General features: G+C 41.3%; 4 protein-coding genes across 4 annotated transcripts; all 4 read left to right on the forward strand.

The window, feature by feature from the left end:
- The first annotated feature begins 1,675 nt into the window (after positions 1-1,675).
- LOC138141525 (uncharacterized) lies at positions 1,676-2,551 on the forward strand. The gene is made up of 2 exons (XM_069062263.1): positions 1,676-1,766; positions 1,819-2,551. Exons 1-2 carry the CDS (start codon positions 1,728-1,730, stop codon positions 2,482-2,484), a joined length of 705 nt encoding a protein of 234 aa, XP_068918364.1. The 5' UTR covers positions 1,676-1,727; the 3' UTR covers positions 2,485-2,551.
- On the forward strand, positions 2,549-3,670 carry LOC138141534 (uncharacterized). The gene is made up of 2 exons (XM_069062275.1): positions 2,549-2,850; positions 2,903-3,670. The coding sequence occupies exons 1-2, from the start codon at positions 2,800-2,802 to the stop codon at positions 3,575-3,577; spliced, it is 726 nt and encodes a 241-aa protein (XP_068918376.1). The 5' UTR covers positions 2,549-2,799; the 3' UTR covers positions 3,578-3,670.
- A 951-nt stretch (positions 3,671-4,621) lies between these two features.
- On the forward strand, positions 4,622-18,230 carry LOC138141466 (uncharacterized). Its single transcript, XM_069062180.1, has 4 exons — positions 4,622-4,732; positions 15,538-16,623; positions 16,673-16,885; positions 16,938-18,230. The coding sequence occupies exons 1-4, from the start codon at positions 4,721-4,723 to the stop codon at positions 17,802-17,804; spliced, it is 2,178 nt and encodes a 725-aa protein (XP_068918281.1). The 5' UTR covers positions 4,622-4,720; the 3' UTR covers positions 17,805-18,230.
- Positions 18,231-18,815: 585 nt separating this feature from the next.
- LOC138141510 (purine nucleoside phosphorylase-like) lies at positions 18,816-20,158 on the forward strand. Its single transcript, XM_069062237.1, has 3 exons — positions 18,816-18,974; positions 19,028-19,122; positions 19,263-20,158. Exons 1-3 carry the CDS (start codon positions 18,934-18,936, stop codon positions 20,018-20,020), a joined length of 894 nt encoding a protein of 297 aa, XP_068918338.1. The 5' UTR covers positions 18,816-18,933; the 3' UTR covers positions 20,021-20,158.
- Positions 20,159-20,360: the final 202 nt, after the last annotated feature.

The raw sequence follows: 20,360 nt of genomic DNA on the forward strand, positions 1-20,360 counted from the left end.
TTTCAACGATTACTTCTTGGACAATATTTACCATATTTGACATAATAATCTGTAATTATGCAAACAACCAAACTCGCCGATCATCATACTCTGCATCATCTTTTTTCCAAATAAACAGAAATTAACTTGCTGACCGTCGGAGATGTTTTCGTCTTGTCCTGAGATCGGCGACGGTGCGGCGCCCACATCTAGCGCCCCCTACTGTCGCTTCCCCGAACCTTGCACTTGTCAAATACGTCTATTTCGATCTCAGCCATAAACAAACGTCAATTTGAAGCGTTTAAGCCGCCTCGTTAGGTCATTGTGATGACTTGGCTGAAATCCGTGACGTCCATTGACATTATCGACGCATAAAAAATGTTCTAGTGAGTTGTTCATCCTTTATGTAAGTGTTTCAACGAAGATTGTAAATAAATTGATCACTGGCATCCCAATGTCAACCATTTCGTATTCAAAGAAGTATCTCTAATTGCTTTCCTACGCAACGTCTTCGAGTCATGCTACTAAAAATATTATTACCGCACACATCTCTACCTTCCGGCTCATGCTGGGCTTGACGTTTACAAATGCAATTTACATTAACAGGTGTCAGAACTTGTCCAAATGATATTTGATGGAAATTTAATTGAACCGCAGAGGTAAACATTTCGAGGGAAATTTTGCAACAGCGATGCGCTCTGCAAGTGAAATTTAATTTATTAATTAAAAAAATTAACACCTAATAACTATTTCTTGTACTAACACGAATAGATAAATTAAAGCTGTGTACATCGCCAGTCAATTAAAATTCTTCTCTTTTGGATCGATACTTACGAAATCCGGATCGGAGCTGCGAATGCACAGTTGGGATCAATGAAATAAATAAATAACAAATGCACTACCAATAAATTTTGTTAATTGTGACAGCAGACGTGATCGATGGACCTGAAGCTAGAAGAGACAAAAACAAAAACAAAAGTTTTCATCTAATTAACATGTGTTTGGAGATGTCCCACTTGGGAAGATCACAAGTCACCTGTTTGATTTTTTTTTTAACATAATTTAAATTTGATTTACATTTTTAAGAAATGTTTATTTCTCATGATGTCACTTTGTACCAGATAATTTAGTTCCTAGTTGATTTCACTACGAACAATAGGTAAGGACAGTTATTACAAATTTATTCAAATGAGAGCTCGTCGGTGCGTGTGGTGTGACGTAACGCTTATAATTTTTCTCCAATGTATGCAAATGACATTCTTTCATTAAAAATATCTACCGAATGTCAATCTTCGTTAGATTAATAGAATTAATAGCGGGATAACTATTCGAAAAATGTCCAAAAGGTAGGTACCATGGTGCATTCTTGAGCCGGTCTACACCTCCGATAAAAATGAACAAATAACACTGTATTTCTTAAATACAAAAATTAACAAGATAAATGTCGTCAGCTCGTGCCAAATTGACGATGTTTGGCCAAAATGCGACTGAGCACCATCTTGTAGAACCCAGATCGTCTTACTTTACCAAATTAGCTTCACTAGTAGCAAAACGCGGAAAGCTCCATTGCGTCGATCTAGACATTTTAGTTTCTCTAATTCTGTCTATTACTTTATAAACTTTATAGATCTTTTACTGCTTCTTTATTGATGATTAATTTTTATTTGGACCAAATCCATTTTATCTTATCAATTGCTTTAATCTGTCCCCAAAATATTTTCCTAACCAGTAGCTACCTGTCAGTCACCATGAATCGACAAAATTTCGCCATTTTGCTAGTCCTGCAGGTACATTTTTGTTTCTCTCCCGTCAAAATTTTTTTCTTTGCGTTGCTTCCAGACTGCAATCGCCGCCCCCAACCTCGCCACCCCTTACGACCTAGTCGACGAAGTCTACTCCCAAATCGACGACCTCCGAGCGCTGGTCCAGGGCGTGATCCTCGTGGCCCACGACAATTTGGACTCCTTCTCCACCAACCTACTTTCTTACAGCAACTCCATCGTCGAAGATGGCGGAATCGCGATCGACCAAGTCCACGAAACAGTGAGTTCGCAGCTGACCCAAATCAAAGAACTTGCGGCCTCCGCCAACAAAGACATCTCCAGATGCACGAGCGGTCGCGAGCAGATGATCAACAAACTCCCGACGGAACTGAAAGAACGGTTGAGAGTCTGCGTGGTGAAGCAGAACGAAGAGGCCGCCAACATCGTGGATGGGTCCAAGTACGTCGTGGATGTCGTCATCAACAAGGTGGACAGTCTCAGGTTCCAGGTGGGGTCGTGCGATGGGAGCATCTTGTGTGTTTCCCCCATTGTTACTGAGGTGGAGAAGGCGAAGATTGAGTTGCCCCAACAGATTGACGTGGAGGTCCTCGAAGCTGAAGGATTCGTGGGGGACCTGAAGGTGATCGTGGAGGAGTGTTCGGACAATAACGTCGCGGACTTTACTGGTTACGTCACAGATTTGGTCGTCCAGATTTCCGACTGCGCCAACAAGATCATTTGATCATTTCCAGACCGTGAAAAAGAATTTTATTGTTTTGAAAGAAATTAATAAATGTGAATGTATCTTTGTTCCTTGATAACACTTTTATCAAACATTGTCATATCTCATGACTCAAAACTTCATCAGTAGCAAAATGCGGAAAGCTCTATTGCGTAGTTTCTCTAATTCTGTTTATTACTTTATAAACATTTTAGATCTTTTACTGCTTCTTTATTGATGATTAATTTTTATTTGGACCAAATCCATTTTATCTAATCAATTGCTTTAATATGCGCCCAAAATATTTTCCGAACCAGTAGCTACCAGTCAATCACCATGAACCGACAAAATTTTGCTTCAGCCCTCGCCATTTTGCTAGTACTGCAGGTACATTTTTGTTTCTCTTCAGTCAAAATTCTTTTCTTTGCGTTGCTTCCAGACAGCAATCGCCGCCCCCAACCTCGCCACCCCTTCAGACCTAGTCGACGAAGTCTACGCCCAAATCGACGAGCTCAGAGCGCTGATCCAGGGCGTGATCCTCGAGGCCCACGACAATTTGGACTCGCTCTCCACCAACCTACTTTCTTACAGCGACTCCACCGTCGAAGATGGCGGAATCGCGATCGACCAAGTCCACGAAACAGTGAATTCGCAGCTGACCCAAATCAAAGAACTTGCGGCCTCCGCCAACAAAGACATCACCAAATGCTTGAGCGGTCGCGAGCAGCTGATCAACAAACTCCCAGAGGAACGGAAAGAACGGTTGAGAGTTTGCGTGGTGAAACAGAACGAAGAGGTCGCCAACATCGTGGATGGGTCCAAGTACGTCGTGGATGTCACCATCAACAAGGTGGACAGTCTCAGGTTCCAGGTGGGGTCGTGCGATGGGAGCATCTTGTGTGTTTCCCCCATTGTTACTGAGGTAGAGAAGGCGAAGATTGAGTTGCCCCAACAGATTGAAGCGGAGGTCCTCGAAGTTGAAGGATTCGTGGGGGACCTAAAGGTGATCGTGGAGGAGTGTTCGGACAATAACGTTGCAGACTTTACTGGTTACGTCACAGATCTGCTCGTCCGAATTTCCGACTGCGCCAACGAGATCATGTCCAGACCGTGAAAAACAATTTTCTTGTTTTGAGAGAAATTAATAAATGTGAAAAAGAGATCGGTGTATTTACAGATTTCCTAATAGATGTTGCACTTGATTAAATGTGTTTGGTGGTCATAAATTATATTTCCCAATTTGTGGAATGCATATCTAACCGGTTATTTAAACACTGGTAGTAATCCCATGTTAATGTCCTGATCCATTTATTATGTCTAGCTGACGCACTCCTTTATCTGGCCAGAGAGTGAAAGGATTACCGAATTTTATTAGCTATTGCCCAAAGGTATTTAAGCCATATTATGGGCAATAAAAAATTCGATAGGAATCCTTGCAGAAACAAAGAATAAAAAAAAGAAGATACGAAGAAAAAAGAAGGGGATTTTGTACCAGTTTTGGGAATAAAACAATTTAGCTATATTTCTTGGAGGTTGCACAACAGCCGGTCCTGACGGGTTTCATGGATGGTTCGATGGTATCTGCACCAAAACCTCGTCTTACCTTATATCATCGGCTTAGAATTCCTCATACGTCGAAATGACGAGAATATGCTCTCGAAGCGGCGACGTACCCGGAGAATAATAAACAAACTGTATGCGCCATTACAGATCACTCGGACATAAATCAGGCGAAGAAGGCGTCCCCCACGAGCGCACCTCCGATTCCACCAGGCTTACAAATCCAATTAATCGAGCCGATGAGGCAACGAAACCGTAAAGAATCTCGACGATCGCTAATGTCAATTAGGAAAACAAGGAATCTGTGGGTTAGCGCTGGTAAAAGTGAAGCCAGCCACCCACGAAACCTTCACCGGCGCTGAAAATCCCGAAGGTGTTTAGCATGACAATGGGCCCTACCGATTAGTTAAGAGGCGAAGAGTCCGGCAAGCGACGGTAATTGATGATCGTCCTGAGGTCGCCGAAAAATCGCGGTCCGAAGAAAGGACCTCGAGAAACGTAAATAGACGCGGCTATAATGCGATGTTACATTATTACACATAATGTAAGAAAGATGCCCCCTCTTTGTCCATCTCCCACTTGAAGGTTTGGTATAAAAGACAGTGTTATAATAGCAGCATCCCATCGCTCTGTGTACAGTGCCGAATTAGGGGTTTAGTGTTGTTGGTTTTTGCATGGTTAGTGTGCCCGACGGGACATGATCCTCAAGGTAAGTCCGGACTCGTCCCCCGAGTCGCTTTTTTCCGGGCGCCCCCGCGAGGCCGGGTCCTTATGCGCCTCCACGTTCGTCATTGGGTCTCACTGGCATTTACCGGATCGGAGTAATTGTGTCCTGACAGGAGATTAGTGTTGAATGTCAGTCCGATGCACGAGTTGTCGGCCGATAAAAGCTCGACTTGCGAAATTTCCGTTGGAAATGTCAACTGAAGAGCGGAGATCGATGCCGTTCGGGTCGGAAAACGCGCCCGATCCCTCCTCGCCTTGGAATGCACTCTTTGTTCTTAACCTTTATTGGCTGTTGGGTGCGATTTTCCGTCATACGTAAAAATAACAATCGACGAAAGAAAAAGCGACAGTTGATTTAATGATTTCTCTCTCTATTACGAAATTCCTATGCACACTTTTTTCCGTTTGTTTTTTCTTGATGATGAGTGGCGGGATTGCAAGGTCAACGACACCCCCTCTACCGTAATCAAGATGATGTATTACTCCGTTTAGAATTTTTTTCGAATCGTCTCTGCCGTAACCTTTCGTTGGGTTTTAATTGTTTTTTGCGGGGCTGTCATTGAACTACCTTGGCGGGATGGTCGCTGGAGCGACTTTTACTTTTCGTTTAATGGGATTACGGTAATTTTTAATTTATTGCGGTAATTACCATACAGTGTCCCAATAGTGTGCGAACGGAAGATTACCAGAACATCTTCAGTGATACAGTTTTCGTAGCACACCAAACACCAACTACTAACAATGCAATCAACAATAAAAAAAACTAATATTCTTACGAATTCAGTTCATTTTTAACAAATATTGATAAAAAACCAACTTGAAATTTGTTGAATGAGAAAATTTCAGTCTTACACAATAAAGATAAATAAATATTACGCAAATATTTTTTATTGTCTTCGCAAATAAATAAAGCAAAGTAAAGCTCCAAAACTCAACACTAATCCAACAACAGTTATTAATTATTATTAAAAAGGAAACACTGTTTATTGTTTTCTGTTGATTGAAGGTGAAACTTAATGTAATGTTAATTTCAATAAATTTCTAAACCAAGCTTGTCATTATGCTTTGATAAATTTATTTATTATTTTGAAAAATACCTTCTGGTCCAAAAACATCGGATAAATTTATTAAAAATAAAATATTTTCTATCAGACATTTTATTTTCCCACATGTTTTCCATGGGATTTAAATCTGGAAATTGTAAGGGCTAGCACTTGGCTAGCACATAACATTCTTTTATTTTTATCATCCCACCTGACAAAATAAAAGTGATTATCAATTCTAGGTTATGTAAGAGATGACTTATTAAAATATTTTCACATTTTTTTGAAAACAAAATTTTTGTTAATTACTCCTAAAATTACGCATATTTTATTTTCGGACTAACATATTTTTAATATTTTTGTAAAATTTGTAATTTCTTTGTTTCTTTTAAACTGTTAATGTCTTTATCCAACAGGTGGGGCTAGACAAAAAAAATTCCAAGTGAAGGAATAAGTAAAAAATTTTAATACAGATGTAGTTATTTAAGTGTATCGAGTTTTTTGGCCGAGGCGCAGCCGAGGCTTCCACAGGCGAGGACAAAAGGCACTTTTTGCAGAGGTGCACATTAAATTTTTTAGGCGACCCCACGAACTAAAAAGCAAAAGGTATTATTTTTTCAAATAGATAAATTTATTAATACATACATATTAACAATTTTTTATAGTATCCAAAATTTTTGGTAAAACTCAAATTGAGACGCAATTTCTTTTACGTAACCGCCTATCCCGCCGCCCTAAAAAACCACCACACCTGTGGTATTTCGCTAAACTATTCGTTTCTGTTGATTGCATCCGACGATTAATTGCCGTTTTTATGTGTGCATTAGCAAATTGTTGAAAGGAATATCTGTTCATTTGACTTAATCAATTCCGTATTAACCTTGAACTTCTTGGGTATTGAACACAATTATTTCATTCTTCAGCTATTCACAATAAAACCCACTCGACAACCAATCACGAAAATATTTTGAAAATGTCCAGGCAAAAAGCGAAGGACTGAAGCGAGCGCACTCAATTAATCTGCATACGAATGTCAAGCTCAACGGTAGCTCTCGACGAGGCAATTAAATTAAACGATCTCGGTTCCATTCATCCGCGCCGAAGCAAATAAAAGCTCACACCTCCGCCTCAACGCCCGTCAGCTAAGAAATGAATGGTCCATTGTGCCGCAATTGGGCAGCAACCGAACACCGCAATTAAAACAGATAAGACAATGATGGTCTCGATGTTGCTCGACCATGGGCTACATTGTAAATTACTTCTAAAAAATTAAAATCGTGTGAGAACAATAATAATTGGCGTGCGTTAATTTGCCGCCTTTTTCTTTATCATTGTCATTATCAGTAATTTATACGCCGGCTGTTGGCCAACCTGTTGGTGAGGGTTGCACACTGAGTGACGGGTTGAGGCACGCAGCGTGCCCTGCCTCTGCTTGTTCATTTTCTTTAAAGCTCATAAATATTGAGCAGCTGCTCATTTACATTATTTACACTGGCACTTTTCCTGTGACTTAATACCATGCGAAATACTATTATTTACATTGTAATGTTACGCAGGGACCTTGCAATTTTTCATTTAATTGCACTGAAAGCGCGGGCTCTGAAAACGAGTTAATTAACAGCGAGTTTTTATCTTGATCTACTATTGAAGTCTCCGACACTGGCGGAGTTTCCTGACGCAAAGTTTAAATCCTTCTGAGAAAATGTAATTAGGAAATGATTTTACAAAATCAGTGTTTTTAATTTTTCCGATTATTAATTATGTAGAGCTTTTGTTTCAGTCAAAATAAAACAAAAATTATAGGATGAGTTTTCTGCAAAAGAAATAGGTTTTCTATTTAATGGTTAATATGACGCCATTTAAATAATTTATATTTGTTTTACATTACTCATTTTTTCATTTTTATGTTTCGCCCAGTTTCGAACTCGACTTCGTCTCGGTCTTCAATCTCTACGCTCAGCACAAAAAGACTCACTTTTACTCTTAATGATACAATCTACTATTTCGTCCTTGGTAAAAATTTCAAGGTTGGTGGACCTTCTTTTATTAATAAAAGAAATAAATTAGAAGATATCTTTTTGGATTTGAATTATGTATTTTGTTTCTCTTTTTGCAGATAACAATTTTTGTCATTTGATAAAATTTTGCAATTTTAGAACTAATTAAAGGCCAGACGAATTTACTGAAATCAAAATAATTTTCATACCGAACATTTTAAAGTAAAACATATCAGTTACTGACATTGAGTTATTGGGTCTTAATTTTTAAATCGCACCTATTCCACTCTGTATATGGGAACCGGACAAACACCTTGTCATTATCCGCAACCGCAGAGCCTTGACACGCAGCCAATAGCACCCACAAATACAAAACGCTAATGAACTTCCAATAAAACACAAATAAAACGAAATTTATGAAAGAGACTAAAATTAAAACCGATCAAATTAACAATAAATTTTACGAAACATCCAGGAAACATTTTTATTGTCCGCGCCGTATTTATTGCGACTGCACAACACCAAGCCATAAACGGTGATATATTGCACGTACATTCTTTCCATTTCCTTTAATTACGCGAAAAATTAGTCGTCGCGGTTAATCGCCTGTTGATGGGGCGATTACTGTCGTCGCAGGCTTTAAACGCAGCGTGTGCGCCAGCCTTAACACTAACATATTAATTTCACGCCTAACGTCGTTTATTTATGTGCGGTGCCGCAAAAGTAAACATCCATTACCGGAAAATTAACGTTGAGATGATTGCGGCGCAACAGTCGCTTCATTCCGATTGATTTTGATTAATTGGAAAATCATACTAATTGAACGATCAGTACCGCTCGGTCTGCAAGGCCACCCGCAGACTTGTGCATCTCGATGCATTTCAAAATCAAATGAAATTGTGATCGGCGATCCGGCCTTGGGGAAGAAATATGGAAAAGAATTCCGACTTGTCGATTTGTTTTGATTGATGGCGCGGTCCTTCGAGGTTTTGGTGGATGTGTCAAATAAATGGGAAGTGGGATTGGCGCTAAGTTTTTTTTTTCATTTTCGATGTGGACTCTTATGATTGTTGCTTGGCCCACGCGGTTTAATAAAAGGAGACGGATTTGCATAATTTATTTACGGTTGAATGGTACTCAGGAATGGTGAATCATGCAATAAAAAACTTTTATTGAATTTGTTTATTTATTTATTCGCTTAATTTACATGTTTGTACACATTTTGTATTTATTTATTGAAAATGCAAAAAATGCAGTTATTAACTTCAGCAGTCGTAAATTTTTAAGTTTCTATAATTTACTTTTAATAAATTGCAGGAAAACACTACAAATTTTTTTATTCAATAAAATCCTCGAAATACCATTACTCTTTCTTTTCTTTGTTAAGACTTCTTCTCTTAATTAATTTTTGATAGAAATATTTTTTAGGACCAATAAATATTTTAAACATTATAGCAAATAAAAATAATAAAATACCAAATTTCTACTTGTAAGAGAATAAAGATAACGTTCCAATAAAAGTTATTTACAGTAAGAGTGAGGAAGGCAAAGCTTTCGTTCACGCGAATTCAAATGAACGAAAGCGGCCTTACTCTCGAGAGCTCTATTTGGTTTTGTTCGATACCTCCTTAGAAAGTGAGTGTAACTTTGTATTTTAAATAAAAATAAATCACATTTTTGGGCGGATCTGTTGCTGTGGAAAAAAGTAAAATACAAAATAAACAAAGTTCTGTAACGTCAATAAAGTGATTGAGTGCACGTTGTGGAAATGGATGATGAAAAATTGGAAAAATTTACGAACGAATGAAAACCAGTGAGTGAAAGACAGTAAAGGAAAAACGATGAGCGAAAGTGAAGTGAACGAAAGAGAAACCTTCACCCACTGGTAACTACACAGACTCACTTTTCAGGGAGGTATCGAACAAATTGTTTTTAATCATTAATACTCATAAAAATGGGAAATAACTCAAATAAATAAATAAATTTAACTTATGCTGTATATTTCAGGTAACAAATTTACATATTTATAATTTCTAATAATTATAATTCTTCACATTTTCTAGAAGTATTTTTGATTTTTATGTAGAATTAAAAAACCATCAAATATCTCCTTCTGAAGATTTAATTTTCGCCAAATCGACCTAAATACAAAAGAAAAAAATTGAAAATTGACCGCCTTCGCGGAGACCTCAACGCCACACCAAGCCCAAGCCTCTCCGTTCCGATCCCACCGAATTTCTATTCCGAACAATAATTATAAGTTATGTTATTTAACCGAGACAATTTAACGTAATTCATTGTTTTGTGAGCCAACTCGCACTCCCACGGCCCGGCAGCCCATTGCACCTCACCGGACAAACTATTTCCACATCTCGTTGCACCATCGTGATATATTTGTGAGAGAGCAAATAAAACTATTTCGCGTTGTGCACGGACAAAGGTCGAAATTGGGCAAATCGTGCCGTCTCAATTTCGTTACACTTCTCGGATTCTCCCATCGATCATCATCAACCTTTCGGCGGTCCTGCGGACGTATCAATTTCGCCTAGATTAATTGGTCTGGTTGCGCAACGGTGATGCTATCTCTGGAAGATATTCGGAACGAGGTTTGTCGAATTTGCGTTTTGCTCTGTGATTGCTAAAGTCCATCGATCGGAGCGCTTTCGCTGAGCTTTGGCGATTAAATCGAAGAAGAGCCGCTGGGTCAAGTGCATGGCGGAGCACGTATACTGAGTGGCGCCTACGCAGAAGGCTTGACAGTTGAGCTATTTCATAAAGAGGAAGAGCAAAACTGTAATAGGTGTTATCCAGGTGTATGTCAAAAGGTAAAAAGCACCAAGGGTGACTATTTGAAAATCGCTGCAGTGCAAGATCGCGCTTTGTGATGTTGAAATGTAGACTAAAAGTTGCTGCATTTCTTGCATACATTTTTTTTTTGTATCTTCCTTATCGCGATAAATAGTTCATTTATAAAGTAATTAACAAATAAAATGTATTAAGTTTATATGATAGATAAGCGACAAATCTATCCCGGGTATATCGTGGTGTTATGAGCTCGACTCGCTTATTTCTATTTCGTCAATTTTAATTCAAGCGGCGTCCACTCGTGTCACCTCACGTCTTATGTTTTTTAGTCAAAATATTAAACAGAAAAAGTGAAAAAATCTATAATCATTTAAGGAGAAAATCTGAAATATTTAAGAGAAGGAAGAATTCCTTGCTGCGACCCAATAGTTTCCAAGCAGACCACTGATAACTAGTATCTTCTTAACTCGACACTTCTTGGGATTTCAACACCACCACTCGCATGGTTTGCAAAAACCAAAAAATTCGGCTTCCATCCCGCAATCTGCCGCCTCTTGCCCAATCCGCCCATATCTTAGAAAGTAACCGGTCAGCAAATCGGCTCAAGCCGCATCCTTCCGTCCATTGTGGACTGGAGCGCTCACCAGCCTTAACCTATGGATACACACACCGATCACGACTATTCAAACTAAGCATCCGGTTGCGGCATGCAACGCTCAGATTGAACTTTATTTGCAATTGCAACGCACGTGGGAGGTGGAATTGGGGTTAACAATAAACAATCGCAACTCGAAAAAATGCACAATTGTGTGAGAACGCTCGAGTCGCTACGTTTTTCGACCACAACTGCCATCGAGTGTCATCCCCGAGCTGACGGTGGCCTTGACCGCCTTGGACCACGCAAATCCGGTGCCCACAAGTCAAATTGGTTTTTTCCGTTTCGGTACTTCGATTTGGACCCCCGATCCGTCACGCGATCCCCCTAAAAAGGAGAACCCCCAAGACGCGCGGACCTGGACCTAATTGAATTTTGACGGTTTCGGCTCGGGCCAATCAATCAATCCGAGCGCTGGAGTGGGAGTCTCCAATTTATCATCTCGCGTTTTGTTGGTGTTGATTTGTTAATTCTGATGTGCTGTCAAGATTAGTGAATCTTCTTTTTGTATTCATAGTTTTACGATCTTCCAAACTGCTACTGTGGAAGCAGCAGTTGTAAATTATGCTCGGTGTCGTTTTACTACAGTTTTATGAATATTTTGTTGGTTTTGTGTTTGTTTAGCCACGCAAGTGTGCAATTCAAGATTTAGTCATCCTTTTTTCAGCAAATCCAGCAAATCTGCTTCTCTGATAATACAGGGAGAAACAGTAAAATATACCGAATGAAAACACATGCCAGATAAAATATGTATATTAACACCGAATTGGTCTCAAATTATCCAGTTTTCGAAACTGACCAGAAAGATCAGCGATACCTAAATGTTAAATGAGACACCCTATATAATTTATTTATTTAAAAAAATATGTTAACATTAAATTTACTGCCAACTGAGAGAACAAAATCATTTAAACATTATTTTCACAATTTCAAAAATATACAGTCGCGGACAGAAAAAAGTAGGACAATGTTTTTTCGCTAATGTAAGTCTGTTTACTCTTCCTATGGTTACTATTAAAATATTTATTTATTTATTATAGTAAGCCCGATTTACTCAACTCAATTTTAGCAAAATTTCTTAATAAGACTTGTCCTATTTTTTTTGCCGGCGACTGTATGTCGTCGTATTATACAGTGTGTTGGGAATAAAACAAAATCTGTAACCAGCATTTTGAAATACTTCCTTCAATAAAAATTTTGTGGGAAAGTGAGTCTGTTCACACTCACAAGTTCGTAAAAACTCGTAAAAATAATATATTACAGCATAAATGTCATATTTATCGTAAGTCATAAATCAGCATGTTGGACTAGATAAGAGTAATTAATTAATGCAACCTTTCATTATTTAGACACCATCTGATGTCTTAATATTCCCATGAAGCTGGTCGACAAGACTAAAACTGTAATTTTTGGGCCAATTTCTATTAAAAAAACAAAACATAATAATGGCACGTTTCAAAATGTGCAAATTTTTCGAAAAATTTTAACCTCGCTTGACTCAAAAACTTGCAAATCTAACCTTTGAGAGGATTAAAATGTCAAAATATTATTAATGACAGTTACATCTGTTACAATTCCATGTGACCAGGATCTAGATTAGACCGTTGGCCAATCCGGGCCTACGGCAATGTGCTACTAAACCTGTCAAATTTGGTAAATGTTTAAAGTTCACTGGAATAGCGATAAATCGAAGATCTGAAATACCAACATAAATCTCTATTAGCGTTAATTGCCGTTCATTTTTTAATACCGAACGCCCACATTTACCATCTATGGATGTAACACTCATCCACTATTTACCTACTGTAGGCTAGCCAAATCTTGAAGATTTCGCCTGTGACAAATCGAACTGAGGTCTTCCCAATTCAGTGTTGCCGTGAGCTATTTATGTTTACACTCGACCATTGTTCGAGTGATTAATTATATTATTTGTGACGAAAATATTAAGCAAAATGTCGAACAATCCGGAAGAGCGAGTACTGGATAATGAAGCGAAAAAGAATGGGACGCGACTTTGGAGGTCGAAGCTCGATGAGTCATTTGAAAAATGTTATCCAACCCATAAATATTTCCGAAAATAATAGCATCTCCCATTTCCGCATTTTAACCACATTCCGACGGTACCACCTGAACACAACATCTTCGGAACTGTCACAAACGGTACCATCTCGGCGGGTTAAGGAAGCGCGCGATAAACTCCTGGTTCTGTTACTAAACTCAAATTGCAGTACCATTACCCAACGCGAATAATAACACTGCGAAAAAACAAACGAGCGAACGTCTCGGTACCATTATGCAATACATCTCCACACATGTGATTGCTTGCACCGGTGCGTACTAGCACTAGTTCATAATTCCTATTTATGCAAAGTCGTGATGGCATCCTTGTTGGGAAATAAATGCTATCCGCGCGGTACTATTATCCTGTCCTGGAGCGCAATTTTGTCTCCAAATGTACTCCCAACACCTGTAATTTCTCTCCAATTACCAAGAACGGGGAATGGATGGTATTTTACCAACGTGGTGGTAATTTATGCACGAATCAACACTTTCAGTACCATAAAGCCGTTAAACTTTAGGAGAGGAGCAAGATGGTCAGATAATGGCACCACAAATATTTTGGGTTGTGATTAATGGTCTTTGTTGGGTCCAGTGGCTGGTACAATGTACAACAGTAGACAATACAAGGTTTTTAATGAGCGGCCGCTCTTCGAGAGCCGGTTGTGGTCTCAGTTGCGCCTTGTTTATTACCATTGTGGTATTCCATCTGGGTTAATCAGATGGGCTCGTGTCAATAGAGTTATCAGGGTGTAACTCGTCGAGGCAATTATCGCGAAAAGAAAGGACCTGGACGAGAGTCTTGTGGGATTGCGCAACGCCAACTATCGCCGAAAAATCAGGATAATTACGGCTTCCATTTTCGTTATCACCAGGAATCCATCTTGTTTACCTGCGTCGAACTTTTCACTTAATAGGGGTTTCGCGTGGTCATATTACATAAACATTTGACACAAAAGCGGAGAAAGGCTCGCGGAAAAACTCCGGGTGCTCCAGATGCTAATGAAAATTATCGTTAGCGCTGATGGTGTTCCACCGAAAAAAGTCCATTGGGGAGCCGGAAAAAGTCGGAGTAGAAATAAATTAGCACAAAACGAAATCCCCGGTCGTAATTATGATAATCTCGGGGAGTGATGACACGTTTATGGAACGGTCTTTAATAATCGCAATAAATTTGAGAGAAGCGCATTTGCATACTCTCGCGGAGGTCGCCGTTTCCTTTCAGAAGGTTAAAGAGGTGCTGCTAAAGTTTAAGTCGAAACGAACGCGCCAATTAAACTCTAAATATTGATGAGAATTTAATTATAATTGCACGCCAGCTGACCGACCCAAACCTGACCCGAATTCGGCGGTTGGATAATGTAGGAAATATCAACCGTAATGGCATTGTGAGAGCGCGCTCCGCGTTGTTTACGTCATTACGTCGATTTTTTTCGCCGGTCGTTAGCGCAACGCCGGTAATATATGGCTCCGGATCGATTCCAACGTTGATACGTCACGTTGCATAATTGCTTTGTCGTTAATTACGGCGAAGATATTAATTAGGCGGCCAGGTTTCCGCTGGATTAATCCGGCAAAAACTCAAATATCACCCGCAAAATGTCAACGGTTTAGCAACGCGAAAAAATCGGTTTACCGCAGGGTTCCGCTTACGGACCGTTGTTATTCCCATTTCCAGCGTTGTCAATTAGCGAGAGGGATTCTCCGCGAGTAATGAGTCTTGCCGAGAGGATATAAATATTAGCTGCGTTATCGTGCATTGTTGTTGATGGTTATGTAATGGAGCTGCATAAAAAGTGTCATAAATTAAGTGTGTATCTGCAGAATCCAGACAATCCCATTATCTCCATCCTGTCGGTGTATAATTTTTCAGCAGTAACCTTTAGAGCATGCTTCAGTGATGAGGGCACGAATACAAATACGTTTTGTCCTTGGGTCAAAATCAGTCAGTAACATACTTTCAGATTAGTAAGTAAAGCATGCAAAAACAGCAACCACACCCTCAAGCAATTTAGCTTCTTTCCGTATGTTATTCAATCACGACACGAATCCTGTTAGAACCTTGTCCTTGGCAATCGTAAAAATGCAATAAATAATATATTTATCAGTGTCTATTCATAATGAAGATAGGTATTGTTGTCTGCCTTGGGCATTCTAATCAAAAGCTTAACACTTCCGTGCATGTTCTAGTGGTTAGCCGTCATGATGAATGAAATCTTCTTGGTTGCAGGTTTCGGCAGCTTTGTGCTGCTTGTTAGGAGTGGCATATGCTGCAATAGCTCCTGGACAAAACGCTTATCTTCCACCTAAAAGCGACGGTTACATTTACAACAAACCCTCGCAGCCGTTCCCTGAACCTCCCAGGCCTCCAAGACCTCCAGCGCCGACTCAGCCTCCATACAGACCTCCCGCACCGACTCAGCCTCCATACAGACCTCCGGCCCCAACTCAGCCACCTTACAGACCTCCAGCCCCAACTCAGCCACCTTACAGACCTCCAGCCCCAACTCAGCCACCTTACAGACCACCAGCTCCGACTCAACCGCCCTACAGACCACCAGCTCCGACTCAGCCACCCTACAGACCACCAGCTCCCACTCAACCTCCCTACAGACCGCCAGCTCCGACCCAGCCGCCCTACAGACCGCCAGCTCCGACTCAGCCTCCCTACAGACCCCCAGCTCCGACCCAGCCTCCCTACAGACCGCCAGCTCCGACTCAGCCTCCCTACAGACCGCCAGCTCCGACTCAGCCTCCGTACAGACCCCCAGCCCCGACTCCGCCTCCGTACAGGCCACCAGCACCCCAGCCTCCTAGACCTTCGTACGGACCACCAACTTCTCCACCTTACAGGCCTCCCAGTCCTCCGTTCCAACCGAGACCACCTGCGCCCACTCCGCCTCCGTACAGACCTCGACCACCAGCAGCTACAGTGCCGCCGAAATTCAGACCGCCGACTCCGCAACCGCAAAGACCAACAGGACCAGGGTATCTGCCTCCGGTGTCTCCGGGACAACCTACTTACAGACCCCCAGCACCAACACCACCGGCGCCAACGTACAGACCTGTTCCGGGACCGACGTACAGACCTACTCCGGCTCCGACGTACGGACCACCAACTCCAAGACCGACTTATAGGCCACCAAGTCCAGGACCTGGACCTCAGCCGCCTAGACCGCCGACACCTCCGAGACCGACGTACAGACCACCGAGTCCGGGACCGGGACCGCAACCTCCAAGGCCGACGTATCGACCTCCAGCACCTCAACCACCAGGTCCTGGACCACGACCTCTTCCACCATCGCCCGGTCATGATGTAAAACACATGCCCGAATTAATTTCTAACACTAATTTTGATTTGTTAGGGCGACCACCATGACCACCATCATGTTCACGTTCCTGGCATGCCCTTCGATTTCAACTACGCCGTAAAAGACGCCAACTTTGGTAACGATTACTCCCACAATGCTGTCAGTGATGGAGATCAAACTAAAGGAGAGTACCGAGTACAACTACCAGACGGTAGAACACAAGTTGTGAAATATACTGCTGATTGGGCTACTGGATTCCATGCTCAGGTACGAATTAAAATCGTGATCGAACAAAATAATAATTTTGTGTGACTTCCAGATAAGCTACCAAGGGCAACCGACCTATCCGCATGGACGTCCAGGTTTGCCAGTGGGACCTGGTGGACCATCAGGACCTTCCGGGCCAAGCGGTCCTTCGTATCCCAGCAGACCCAGCACGCCATCATTCCCGAGTGTACCGAGCCGACCTAGTACTCCATCATTCCCTACAGGACCTAGCCGCCCCAGCACTCCTTCTTTCCCCAGCATACCGAGCAGACCAAGTACTCCATCATTCCCAAGTATTCCAAGCCGACCCAGCACCCCATCATTCCCGAGCATACCAAGTCGACCCAGCACTCCATCTTTCCCGTCTGGATCAAGTCGACCCAGTATTCCATCTTTCCCGTCTGGACCAAGTCGACCCAGTACTCCCTCGTTCCCGAGCGTACCAAGTCGACCCAGTACTCCATCTTTCCCGTCTGGACCAAGTCGACCCAGTACTCCATCTTTCCCGTCTGGACCAAGTCGACCCAGTACTCCCTCGTTCCCGAGCGTACCAAGTCGACCCAGTACTCCCTCGTTCCCGAGCGTACCAAGTCGACCCAGCACTCCCTCGTTCCCGAGCGTACCAAGTCGACCCAGCACTCCCTCGTTCCCGAGCGTACCAAGTCGACCCAGCACTCCATCTTTCCCGTCTGGACCAAGTCGACCCAGCACTCCGTCGTTCCCGTCCGGACCAAGTCGACCCAGTACTCCCTCGTTCCCTAGCCCAGGAGGTTACCCCGGCGGTAGACCGAGTGGACCCAGTTTCCCGACGCCGACCAGGCAGCCCAGCTTCCCTTCGTTCCCAAGCAAACCCAGCGGCCCAAGTACGACGAATCAAATCAACCAAGTATACGACACCAATGGCGGATACAAATACTGAACGACTTCTACATTCGAATAATTATGGAAAAGTTACACTGCCGATTTGAGTGTTCAGTTTAAAGCTACAACTGTCAATAACAATACACAATTCGTTTCGATCAAGGTCTTGCGACTCTTGGTACCATTTGTACAGGCAGTACTTAATAGTGTACATTTTAAGTTACTTCACTAATGTTAAGCCACTATTTATTTTAGTACATACTTATTTTGCTTCAATATTGCCTTAAATTTTTCCAAACTAAGTAACGACGCCTACGGTAGTAAACTACAATTCCAGTACTTCAAACAAGAAATTCTGATTAAAAATTATATAGTTGTTTATTCAGTATTTCTTCCGAAATGTTTGTATTTATTCTTCGATATTGTATTATATTGTAATATAATATTGATAGATTTGTAAAATAAATTTTATTTTTATATTACAGATCTTTCTTTTATTCCACACATCCCAATTTCTGGTTGCCTACATCACCGTAGAAATATAATCGTTTCAGTAAGAGCCAATAAAGTCAACAAGTATTTAATAGTTATTTATTTAACGAGTTCGTGTGTAATTTGGGCTTTTTTGGCATGAGTGGGCCAGTTTAAAACTCGAGTGAAACGAGAGTTTTAAAGGTCCAGGAGTGCCAAAAAAAGCGCAATTACACAAGAACGAGTTGAATACAACGTTTTTTTGTTCGACGAGCCCCCCAAAGGCTCCAAATGGCCGAAAATCATTAAAATTAGCTTGACGTTTCGTTTTGACAAGTTGTCAAATTCATCAAAATCCGTTCACACAGGAGAAAATTCTCAAATTCTGACAGTGTCGAACAAAAATTTTTATTATTACATCTGCAGTAAATGAACGATTTTAGTACAACTTAAAGCTGTTAAATATCGTTCACTGTTTTACGTCGTCTTAAAATATTAATCAACCGTTAAAATTTCATTTGATTATTTTTTATAAAATTTCTTGGGCGAAAAAGTAATCAATCACCGACGTCGAATTGTCACGGATGCATTATTGATAAGATATCGAGTACCTATACACAACATTAAAAGATTTGAAGCTGACATAACTTAAAACAACAATGTAGTTAAAATTTTTTGTTGAAACGGGGTGCACGTGAGCGATCTTACAGAAAAAAATGTGTGACAATTGTGGAAGAAATTCGGCTGAAAATCATCCGTAAGTTTGACCAAAGATAAAATACAATCATTCATAAAATAATTCTGATCGAGGTTTTCCTACGAAAATGTCGAAAAACTCACCAAGTACTTGAAAGAAAGAGTCTCAATTGTACCCCAAATTGGTATCATCTGCGGAACAGGATTAGGTAAATTCTTATCGTACCTATATTCAAGAAAGTCTAAAAACCCTACAGGCTGTACCACCTGAAGGGTATGTCTGAGCTTAAATCAACGATTTGCTAATAAAAACATAAAATAAATTACAATGACCATTATTATTATTCAGGGGTCGTGACGAAGCTTTTGACAGACAGCACCATCTTCGACTACAAGGACATCCCCGACTTCCCCGTGAGCACCGTCCCCGGCCACCACGGCCGCCTTCTCTTCGGCCGCATCGGGTCCACCCCCGTGGTGGTCATACAAGGCCGCTTTTACTTCTACGAGGGCAACCCCCTGTGGAAGTGCACGCTCCCCGTCCGAGTGATGAAGCTCCTGGGAGTCTCCACCCTGATCATGTCCAACGCCGCCGGCGCCATCAACTCTTCCTACAACGTCGGCGACATAATGCTCGTCCGGGACCACATCAACCTCCTCACTTTCGGCGGCAACAACCCCCTCAGGGGTCCCAACGACGACAAGTTCGGCCCACGATTCGGGACGATGAACGACGCCTACGACCGCCGCATCCTGGTGGAGGCCAAGGGGGTGGTAAAGAGTCTAGGGATGAGCGGGGTGCAGGAAGGGGTGTACGCTTGCATAGGTGGGCCGAGTTTCGAGACGGTGGCCGAGCTGCGGGCGTTGAGGAAGTTGGGGGCGGACGCTGTGGGGATGTCGACTGTACACGAGGTGGTGGTGGCGAGGCATTGCGGACTTAAGTGTTTCGCATTCTGTTTGATCACGAACAAGTGTTCGATGGAGTACGACAGCAAAGAAAAGCAGTACCACGAGGAGCACTTGATGGTGGGGAAGCAAAGGGAGGATGATTTGAAGAATTTCGTTGAAAAATTGGTACTTCGTTTGACGGAAGGCAATTTGGCGTAAGAAACGGAATCTCCATCACAAGAGCAAGCTTAGCACTTTAGTTACGATTGTTTTTATTTTGGTTAAGAAAAACTTTTACTTGTTTTGTACGTTTATTTATATAATGATAAATACATGATAGATAGATTCGTTTCGTCATTTGGAGTCTTATCGTGGGATTTTTGCCTTATACAAGTGTCCTCGAAATGCATGGCAAAAAAAATGGGTAGTTGGTGACGATGAATAGAAGTTAAATACATTTTTTTTCTAGTAAATGTCTTTTTGTTTTTGAGATATAAAGCGTTGAAAATTTGTTCCAAATTTCCAGTATCTTTTTTTTTCGTTAATTACTTAATCTCTG

The sequence above is a fragment of the Tenebrio molitor genome, chromosome 1 (genome assembly GCF_963966145.1).
Source record: "Tenebrio molitor chromosome 1, icTenMoli1.1, whole genome shotgun sequence".
Taxonomy (NCBI): domain Eukaryota; kingdom Metazoa; phylum Arthropoda; class Insecta; order Coleoptera; family Tenebrionidae; genus Tenebrio; species Tenebrio molitor.